The following is a 10,825-nucleotide window of genomic DNA, read 5'->3' as shown; positions in this document are numbered from 1 at the left end:
TTATTTATCATGAGCTGCCATAGACACATTTAATGTTTCTTCTTCCCTTGTGAATGAGTTCACCCACTTACACTGAGACTTCTGCCTTCCGGGGAGGCCTTCAGAAGAAACACTCTTCTCCTGGTGCGGCAGCACACACACCTCAGTGTTTGCCCTCAGGAGCCATGCTTCTTCACTAGTGTTGTAACTGTGCAAGGCATCAATGGTTGTAGGCCTAAGGCCCCTTTTAAGTGTCCTCTTTAAGTGCCCGCCCCAGGCCTTCTCAAAAGGTTACGGTAACAGGACAAAAGCCTGAGAGGTAAGCATTAACATTTAAATATAGCTGGTTGCCTTGTTTCTTTAGAGCACAACCATTTCCTTGAGAGCCCCAAATGAAGTGTGGCAGCATGATGTTTGGAGGGCAGGGGATGGAGGTGAAAGAAACTAGTCATCGCCTACAGCGCCGCCAACGCTGTGCTTCAGAATTGCGTAGGCTGCCTCAATAATGTCTTGCCGACTGATGCCTGTGGTGTCGCTGAGGTATTCCGTAACCTTTCAAAAGAAATAGGGCGAGGTTAAGACAGCGCATGGACACCTGGCAAGGAAGTTGGCAAGGGTTGGGGTGTATGGAAAAGAGTGGAATCCACTCCATGGCCCCGGGTTCCCACACCTTGTAGCCCCGTGGTAGTTTTGTGGCTAAGCCACAAAAGTGTAAGTACCTGATTCAAGCCCTCAGGATTCAGGAGGAAAGAGCTTGCCCCGATGACTCCGGTAGCCAATAGCATGAGATCTTCTTTCACTGGCAGAAACTTCACCCTATCCAGTTGAAGCAACAAGGTAAGACAAGGTTGCACACCACTAACAGCTGGAAGACTCATTGGCCTGGAGAAGCTGTGTTGTACTGCCACTCCACCAGCCCCAGCCTGAGACCTTTTTTTGGCGTCCCTCAGCAACATTTGACGCCCCTCCCCGCAGAGGCACGAGGGCTCTGACAAGAGTCCTAGAGTCCTCCTGCCTCCTTCCCAAAACCCAGCATCTCGCCCGGGTTTGGGAAGGCAGCATGAGGGCTGGCGAGGGGCATAAAAGTTTGGCCTCACACTCCTACCCCGTGTGACAAGGCAGTGTGCGCCCATGGGTTCCCTATCAAAGCACTCTTGTGGCCCACTTGGTGTGAAAAGTTAGACCACACTGTTCTGGAGTGTTGGGAATTGTCAGAATTTCACACCACAGTCTACAAGGACTGTTCCCTACAAAGAAACATGGCACCAGAGGATTTTTTAATTTTTTTAGAGGTGGGGGGAGCTACCGCCATCTAAAAAGGAGAATGTGTGGCTATCCACAAGCTAAAAACACACACAAATATGTCACTTTATGGTATCCTTGCATGTGACTGAGCCAGTGGCAACATTACCACATCCTGTCTGCACATAATGGGAGAACAGTAAACCTCTTTGGTGTTTTCTTTCTTTCCTAAAAATATATAAAAGTTCACAGACATTCTGCCACTGGAGATAAGTGCACCAGTGTTGGAGGGGAGGGGGAGAGAATCTGTTTTTAGATTTTAAGAAGTAAATAGATCAGGACATGGTAGGCAATGCTGCAGGGAGGGGGGGAGGAGAAAGGGCAAGTTTCTATTGCTTTTCATACATTTATTTTGTTAACTGAGTACATGAGTTGTCTTTTGCTTGAGTAGTATAGCAGGGAAGTGCTTATAGAAATCTAAAACGGAGTTTTTCAAAATGTCACGGAACGGTATAGGAGAAGGATGAATCGTTTATGTCCTAGGTCAGTGGTTTTCAACCAGTGTGATGTGGCACCCTGGGGTGCCTTGAATGGTGGTCAAGGGTGCCACGGGCAACACCGGCCTCTGTCCCTTTTTCCTTCCCTCCCTCCTCTGATGCCCTCTCACATCTCTGCTTCCCAAACGCTCGCACAGCTGTTTGTTGCAGCAGCAGCCCTGGCTACAAGCTCCACAGGTGAATGGTGCCTCTGGGGCTGGTCAAAGGGTACTGGTTGCCAGGAGCTGAGGGGGGCCTCGGAGTAAGCAAGCAAGTGGGTGAGGGAGCCCAGCCAGCTAGTCTGCCAGCCCTTGCTATTGGGAATGGACAGACAAGTCCCAGGCCCCTGTGGGGCAGTGTGAGGAGGCACCTATATTTGGGGCAGTGATGGCAGCTCCTAGGGGTGGCAGCCCAGTGGCTGCCCAGAGGACTCCCAAGGAGAGAAGAGGAGGCTAAGGGAACACTCTACAAGGGAGGGTGTTCGACAAAGGGTAAGAAGCTGTCAGCTCTGCAGCCAAGGGGTGACATAACTGGGCTCCTGAGCCCCACAGGGGTGCCGCAGAAAGAATTGTTGGTCAAGGGAGCCGTGGATTCAAAAAGGTGGAAAACCTCTGTCCTGGGCAATATTCAGTAGAACCCCGCAACACTTATGCAGCCACATCCCATAAACCACACTAGCAGAGTGGGTGTATTTTCTCGGCCACAATGTAATGTGTTACAGGTGCTATGAAAATGCATTATCCAAAAGTGTTTCTGTTGAGGAAAAACACAGATCCAATAAGACATTTTTAGAACCAATTATGTAGAAAAGGCCTTAAAAATACAGCTTTGTAATATAAAGGGAGACAATAAAAGATCCAGAGTGCAGTATATCTTGCAACAGAGGACCATCACATGCCGTTTTCAGACTAATTAATTGTATGAAGTAGTTTGAAACTCGCTCTTGAAAGGTTTCTCTAAAAAATATGATAAAATTATCTGATCATTCTAAGGGACTTGTATAATGCTGGGGCTCTAGCAGTTGTTGCCTGATGGTCCATTTCAACCACGCTGATACTTTTTATTGTGCGAGCCGCCCTTAATGGTGATGCAGATTTTTTCTTTTTTTAAACCACAGCTGTACCGAGTGGTGTTCTGTGCTTCCCTTTAACTTTTGTGCGTGTGTGTGGCACTTTCACAAGGCTTTCCCCCCCTACTTCTGGAGCAGTAAGAATAGAACATTGCTCATCCGCTGTCTACAGCTGAACTATGTCTCCTTTCAGCAACATATCCAAATAGGACATTTTTAGCCTGGGTTAGTAAATACCAGCCTTCCCATTCCTAGTAATTGCCACACTGTATTTAAAGGATACCTTACAATAGACATCGAGAGCTGTGCACGCTGTACTGTTGCCAAATTTTGTGAAGCCAGACTCCATCCCATGTGCATTGCTTACAAACAGGCCTCTGTTAAGGTGTGCTGCCTGGAAAAGTGACTCAGATTTTCTTGGTCTCTAAAGTACTCTCTGCTCTTTTGTGCTGCTTCAACAGACATAGTGGAGTCTGGAAGCACCTTGGGCCAGTCACCAGCCATTGGTGTAGCCGGGGGGCAGCTGTCCACCACCCCAATCAGTAAAAATCTGAGGTCCTCCCCCCCCCCAACAAAAGCTTCCCCTTACCAGAATGAATTCATTTCTAGCTTGTCACTTCCCAGAACTTACAGCTGGAGCTCATTCGGAGAGGAGTTTTTAATCGAAGTCTTCAGCAAGGTGTCATAAACGCTGCTCCGCAAGAGGTACGTTAAACCCAGCAGACGTCTGCACATTTCAAGCAGCTGTTTTGTGGGCAGCATGTAGCCATTGTACCCTGATCATGAGGAATAACAGAAGGCAGCAGAAGCTGCAGTTAGGTTTCTATTCGGAACCAGAATCTACAAACCTATGCCTTGACTACCCCTTTGGACAATTTAGGGTAGGTGAGCGGACCTACGGGAGACGCCTTCTAGTAGTTCACCACACCCCTCTTTATGTGGCCAAACTATTGTATGATATGTTGCCACGGTTTCAGCGCTTTAATTTTTGTAGCCTTTCCCCAAAAACTTGAAACCGAAAGGGTACTGCTCTCTATGGAATAGTTTACAAGGGAAAGGTAGCAAGGGGAACAAACAATGTGTGCTCTAGCAACAAATTCACAAGATACAGAGTTATTCTGTTGCAGCGAATAAGTGTCTTTTTTCCTTCTTCTGACTGACAGCATCTCCTTTAAAGTAGAGCTGTTCAGAATGGGAACACTGCAAGTTGATCCAAGTGTTCATTTCCCTGAAACAAGGAGCCCAATATGCCAGAAGAAGCTGAAGCGAATAGATTTCGAGACATACCCTTATTCTTCCACCGCTCTGTACACCAGAAAAAGGTTTCCTGGAGCTCCTTGCTGCTCAAAGAAGACGAGTGGGGGCCGTGACTTATTTTTACCTCCTTAGCTAAAGCTTGCCCAATGTTATGTCTTGTTCTTGACCCTTACCTAAAACCTCCAGCAGCATTTCAACATACGCAAAAGGGGCTGGAACATTGATTTGGAAATGCAGAGCCTTCAAAACGGCCAGTTCGGATTCTAGTAGTTCTTCTGTGGTATAGGAGAAGCCCAAAGACTTCAGAAACCTCAGAACCATGTTGTTATTAACTATCTGTACGAAGACAGAAATGTGACCATTACAGTACTCTCAAAACGCCAATTTTGTTTTGCTTCTGTCTACCACGATCGGGTGCTAAAGGAGTTCTGTTGTCTATTTATAGCAACACACACTTTGCATTAAAATGACATTTCAAGCTATGGGGGCTGCAAAGGGAGCTGCAGAAGGGCGGCGGGAGGCAGGAGAGCTTGTTCTATGAGCAGAACTTTGGTAGCAGTTCTTAAAACAAGGCCCCATGTTTTAAAAATACATGCAAATCTGTAAAAATGTAAAGAAAACCTTCCCCAAACTCTGTTCATATTGTTTTTTCCCCAATAAAATAAAAGGTGCCCCGCCCCCTTCAGCTACATTACTGTAACATTGCTCCTGGAAGCACAAAAAAATACTGGTCTTAACATTCCCTCCCACAGATAATGGCTCTGGAATAGTGCATAAAGACAAGCAAATATTATTTCAAAATATGTAAGGGCACTTCTTGAATCTTCTTACACTATAATGGAAGGAGAGCTTGCTGGCAAGCTGGATGCAAGAGACCAGACGCAGCACATATGTGCTCTCAATCTGCTGTTTCACTGAGGCCCACTTGCTGTCTTCCTCATTTGCTCTCGTGACATGAGAAGCCTCTTTAATGAGTGTAAGCATGAACCTAATAAAGTACAAGGATAAAAAAAAAGTACAAGGATAAAAAAAATCTGGTTAAATGAGGAGTCCTGAAAAGGAAATTGCAAGGTGCTTGCTTGATGCAGATACCTAGCAGTGACAGACTATGTGTGAAACGGTGTGAAAAGCCCTCTGCTCTTGTTCTGCTGTCCCGGGAGCCGTGAATCGCCCCACAAACATGTCCTTGGGATTCTGATCCCTCCAGCTTCTTTCTGCTACTGCGTAACCTAAATAGAAAGTGTTTGCCAGCCAGGATGGGCCCTTGGCAGTCACTATGAGCAGAAAAGAAAACTGCAAAGGGTTGGTAGGCCAGATGTGACTAGCCAGCAGCACACCGAGGCAGGTTGTGACATATTGCAATTGCCTTCCCCTTAAACTCTTGCATTTATGACTAATGGAAGGTGTTTCTTACATTACCATTTGCAGGCGGAGTCTGTACAGCCTTCTTGGCCTTGCTGTGGAGCAAGACAGAGCCTGGGCAAAATGAGTGTGACTGGACAAGGGTGTAAAGCCTTGAACAGAGTCCTGAGAAAACTGGGTGGGGGGTATTTGGACCCTGGGACTGAGGCTCCTCACTCCTGCTCTAAATACATATGGTAGCCCTTTTAAAAAGGTTTAAAATAAAATAAAATAAGGGGAGCATGTAAAGCTCAAGTTATCACTCAGAGATGATAACATGGTTGTCCTAAAGCTACACCTCGAAGGTGAAGAATATGTAAAATGTTATCTTCTCTCAGGGTGGACAGAACAAATCAATACCTTTCAAATATTTCTATGGCTTGGTATCGTGCAGATTCAGACAGGCTCCATTTTTCACATAGAAGAAAAACAAATTCTGTCAAAAAATAAATTAAATAAAGGGTGAGAGGCGGGGAATCATAGCTGCAGGTTCTTTTGGCATGTCAGCCTACTGAATTTGCCAAGCTCAGTTCTCACCCACGATCTGTGTCTCTTTAAAGCAGCCTGCCTCTTCGCACAGTTCACTCAGATACTGCTCATTCTCCCTGGCCATGTGAAGCAAAGCATCTCGGATAACTCCGCCAGCCACTGCTCCAAAGGCAGGCTCCAAAGAATGGTACCTGGACTTTGTGGGTGAGCCCATCGGAAGAGTTCTGTCAAGGAGGAAAGAGCAGTTCAACGTCCACCATTTTAATTTGTATAAATTCATGACTTTCTCTAGAATTGTTGTCTTTCCCCTCTCTCTTCTCTGCCCATGCCTTTTTTATTGCCTCTCTCAAAATGAAGGGTTCTGGAATTTCATGTTGCAATCTACTAGTTAAAGACTTCGGACCCAAAGACCGGTGGGCCCTTGGGGACTCCCTTCCCAATGAACACGCCTAGATATAGGACTGGGGTGGGGTGGGGGTTTGCCACCATGCGCCACCCAGCTGCCATCTCCAGAGACCCGATGTGGCTTAGACGTTAGTGTTGGACTATGACCTGGGAGACATGGGTTCGAATCCACACTCACTAGGTGACCTTGGGCCAGTAACTATCCATGGTAGCCGGGGGCGGGAAGCTGTCCCCGCTCCCAAATAAATGAAAATAAATAAAAATCTGAGGTTCTGCTCCCCCCTAACAAAAGCCTGCCCCCCAACAAAAGCATGCCCCACCCGTAACAAAAACCCTGGCTACACCCATGTCACCATCTACTCTATTATGTTAATATTTATTAAATTTGTATACCACCCTGTAACCGCAGGTCTCAGAGTGGAATTATATATATATATATATATATATATATATATATATATATATATATATAATTCACAGTAATAATTTTTTAAAAAAACCTAATAATCCCCCTTTCCCCCTCCTTCTCAAGGTTGTTGTGAGGGTGAAACGGGGAGGAGGAGAACCATGTACGCCACCTTGAGCTTCCTAGGAAGATAAAGGTGGCATATAAATGCAATAATAAATAATAACAATAGCAATAATAATAATAATAATAATAATAATAATAATAATAATAATAATATAGTACTAATGTAATTATATACATAATCTCTCCTATTTCGTTTCTCAGGAAAAGGTCCCCCCCCCAACACAGTCGCTCCTCCGAAATTAACCGTCCCCAGACACGCACAGTCATACACGCGCACGCGCACGCGTGTCCAAAGCAGCCCTGAGCCCGCGTCCGCCCTCGTCAAAGATGGCGGGAGCGGGACCGCCGCTCAGTTCCCCCCTTAAGATGGCTGCCGCTTTCCTCGTAGCGCGCCGTCGGCCCTCAACAAAGATGGCCGCCCCGCCTCAGCCGCCCTGCCTCAGCCGTCCCCGTGAGGGCGCACCCAGCAGGCCCTTCCCATGGATCCGGAGCGGGCGGGGAAGATGTCGCCGTCGCCGTCGCCGTCAGGGCCTGGAGGAGCGGAACCCCCGCGCGGCCCGCCGTTGAGCGCCCGCCGGAGGTGGGAGTTGTACCGCGCCGGGGCTCCTGGCGGGTTGGCCTCGAGCCCCGCGGTGGACGCGACCCGGCGCGGGCTGAAGGTCCGCAACGCCCTCACGGCGCTCGGCATCGGCGCGGTGGTCGTAGGAATTTGTATCCTCTCTGAACGGAAGGGGAGCGGGGGGGGTGGCCTTTCGAGTCGGTTTTCAGAGCGGGGCGGCGGCGGGGGGGGGGAAGCAACTCTGCACATGCTCAGGTGCGCTCTTTTCATCCCGCTCGTCTGGATACGGGTTCCTGTGGAGAGGGAGAAAAGGGGAGTCGCTCGCCTGGCGCCTTCATTGCACCTTTTAAAGGAAGTCTGTGAATGTGGGTGGTAATTGCCAGTCCTTTTTTTTCTGGGGAGAGGCATGCCCCTAAACATTTTGTGAATTTTAATACTGTTGTCTATTTACTGTATTTATTTTTCCCGATTTGAACTATAAAATGGTGATTTTCTTGAGTGAAAATGAGAGTACCCGTAAACCCTTTTTTTTTTTTTGGAAGAAAAAAGAACTGCCCCACCCCCTCCACGGGTTCCTCTTATGAATATTTACAACTGCATATTCTTCCATAGTCTAAATTTTATGTCAATCCACATTGGCCATGTATTTCTTAAATGACATTTTTTTAAAAGAAAAAAAAGCACTGGTTATTGCTATATTTTTGTTATATATTTTGTGTTCCCGTTTGTTGTGATCTTCGGATGAAGGGCGGTATACAAATTTAATAAGTAAATTAAATAATTTGCTGCCCCTGAGTTCGGTGGAGGCTTGCTCCCAGGTAAGCGTGCATGGGAGCGAAGCGTTAAATGCTGATTTTGGGACCAAAGGATGCCAGGGCAGGGCTTGGAGCATGGGTAGGTAAATTAAGGCCTGGGGGCCTGATCCGGCCCAATCACCTTCTAAATCCGGCCCACAGACGGTCCGGGAATTAGCGTGTTTTTACATGAGTAGAATATGTCCTTTTATTTAAAATGCATCTCTGGGTTATTTGTGGGGCCTGCCTGGTGTTTTTACATGAGTAGAATGTGTGCTTTTATTTAAAATGCATCTCTGGGTTATTTGTGGGGCATAGGAATTCGTTCCTCTTTTTTTCAAAATACAGTATAGTCCGCCCCCCCCCCAAAAAAGGTCTGAGGGACAGTGGACAAACTGCTGAAAAAGTTTGCTGACCCCTGGCTTGGAGCATCCCAGAAGGGTCATTTAGTCGAAGCCCCTGCCATGCAGGAATCTCAACAAGCTGCCCCCTATCCAATTTGGAACCATTTGGGACCCTGCTTAGCTGTGCAAATGTCATGAAAAGGCTTTTTAGACGAAAAACACACAAGTTACTCTATTTATGTATTAAATTTGTATACCGCCCTTCTGCCGAAGAGGTCACAGTGGTTCACGGCACAAAAATACAAAGTAAAAGCAAGGAAGAGTTCCTTCTGACTCTAAAATTCTCTGGTTCTATAAAACAAACCAATACGCCCAGGGCTCAGTGCAGAACTCACACAAAGGAGTAATAATAATAATAATACCGTTGAAGAAAGTGCAGTAAGGAGAAAGGGGAACACAGGGCATGGAGGTGACATTTGGCTCTGCTTTCCCCTCTGGGGTTCAGGTGAGGGTCTTTCCTCGAAATCTGGGTGGCTCTCACCACCCCACCCCACCCTGCCCCATCCATTTGGGGTTGAGAAGGGCTGAGATCCAAGGGGGCTGTGTTTGGGCTGAAAGATTCATTTGGCCCCGGAGAACCCTCCGGTGTGGTGTGTGCGTGTTTGCGGCTTGACTTCTGACATCAATTTCCAACCTGCAAACCTCCACAATTGCTTCTGATGAGTGAGCACTCTGGAAAGGCCATGCCTCCTCCTCCGCCTATGTAGTAGGCCAATTCCCGCCTCCCCCAAGCAAGGTGTAGGTTGCTTGCTTTCCTTCAACCTCACTTCCAGCTGAGGCTGCCTTAGAGGCATGCACCGGCAACCTTCTTGGTAACAGAAGCAGATTTTGCTGCGTACTGCAAAACTACTCTCTTCTTCAATATCTCGGGGGACCCCCCTCCCAAAACCCATTTTCCCTTCCAGCATTTTTGCATAAAGTTACAGGGAACCAGGCAGAGGGCCTTCTCGGTAGTGGCACCCACCCTGTGGAATGCCCTCCCACCAGAGGTCCAAGAGAATAACAATTACCAGACCTTTAGAAGGCATCTTAAGGCAGCCCTGTTTAGGGAAGCTTTTAATGTTTTATGGATTTCTGTATTTTAATATTTTGTTGGAAGCCGCCCAGAGTGGCTGGGGGAACCCGGCCAGATGGGTGGGGTATAAATAATACATTATTATTATTATTATTATTATTATTATTATTATTATTATTAAGGAGACTACTTTTAGTGCTATTGGAAGTGACTCTCTCCAACCATTTTGGATCCGTTCTTGCCTCATTGAGACCAGCGCCGCCCTCTCCCGTGAAAGCACACCTTCTGACTTTAAGGTTTGGCTCAGTTGAAGGGCAAATGCCAGTGCCCTTTCTCCTTCCTCGCCTTTGGTATCGGGTTCAGGGCTGGAAGGGAGCTAGGTGTCCTAAGAGCAGGGTAGCAGTGTGCAGCGACTTACCTGGCTGTCACAGATAGTATTCGTAATTGTTTTCCTGAGCTTTCCGTGCACAGATGCCTACACCATTCATTCCATCTCCCAAGAACGCTTCTTGGATGAAATAGAACGGGATGCCGAAGTCATGCAGGCCCGAAGAGCAAAGGCTTCAGCGGAATGAGGGTGACGGAGTACTTCCACTTTAAGAAGCACGGGAATAGGATGCCATCTGTGATGCCAACTGAGGATGTGTTGGCATAGTGACCTGGGGCATTGATGCCCCCCCCCTGCTGCTCAGAGGCTTCTTCATCTGTCTACAAACTCTTTGCCATGCATAACATGTCAAAGCCTCCTAACAATTTCAGATACTGTATTTAATGTGAAAGAACAATAAATCAGTTATGTGGATTATGTTTACAAGGAGCTGCTTATTTCTTTTCTCAGGGTAGCACAGACAGGACTATGTACTACTACATAGGATGAAATACGCAGTTTAAAAGATTTGATAGGTGAGTATTGTGCTGGTCACATGTCAGTTTCAGCTAGTTTCACAGCAAAACCACTGACATTCAGAAGTGAAAATAGTACAGGTCTTAATGAGGTGTAGATTAGGACCTGCAGGCTCTTATTCAAAGCATGGTTGCAGGGGTGGGTTCCGGTTCCAGAGACTTGGAAAAATGACCTTGATCCACTGTGCTACATTTTATGGACATTCAATGAACCTTTCCTGCTTATGAAATTTAAAAAGT

General features: G+C 46.9%; 2 protein-coding genes across 3 annotated transcripts; one reads left to right on the top strand and one right to left on the bottom strand.

Annotated features, from left to right (window-relative positions):
• Positions 1 to 3: 3 nt before the first annotated feature.
• Positions 4 to 7,593, bottom strand: CNTD1 (cyclin N-terminal domain containing 1). Of its 2 annotated transcripts, none has more exons than XM_088656398.1 (8): positions 7,188 to 7,593; positions 6,022 to 6,197; positions 5,845 to 5,920; positions 4,915 to 5,071; positions 4,257 to 4,419; positions 3,458 to 3,602; positions 699 to 795; positions 4 to 531 (listed from the first exon to the last, which is right to left on the bottom strand). In XM_088656398.1, the coding sequence occupies exons 2-8, from the start codon at positions 6,185 to 6,187 to the stop codon at positions 424 to 426; spliced, it is 912 nt and encodes a 303-aa protein (XP_088512524.1). In that variant the 5' UTR covers positions 6,188 to 6,197; positions 7,188 to 7,593; the 3' UTR covers positions 4 to 423. The 2 variants fall into 2 exon arrangements, with proteins under 2 accessions (XP_088512524.1, XP_088512523.1); XM_088656397.1 differs by having other exon boundaries at positions 7,086 to 7,227.
• Positions 7,396 to 10,496, top strand: COA3 (cytochrome c oxidase assembly factor 3). Its single transcript, XM_088656402.1, has 2 exons — positions 7,396 to 7,621; positions 10,154 to 10,496. Exons 1-2 carry the CDS (start codon positions 7,414 to 7,416, stop codon positions 10,255 to 10,257), a joined length of 312 nt encoding a protein of 103 aa, XP_088512528.1. The 5' UTR covers positions 7,396 to 7,413; the 3' UTR covers positions 10,258 to 10,496.
• Positions 10,497 to 10,825: the final 329 nt, after the last annotated feature.

The sequence above is a fragment of the Zootoca vivipara genome, chromosome 12 (assembly GCF_965207765.1).
Source record: "Zootoca vivipara chromosome 12, rZooViv2.hap1.1, whole genome shotgun sequence".
Classification (NCBI taxonomy): Eukaryota; Metazoa; Chordata; class Lepidosauria; order Squamata; family Lacertidae; genus Zootoca; species Zootoca vivipara.
This window is presented reverse-complemented; position numbering and strand designations above follow the sequence as displayed.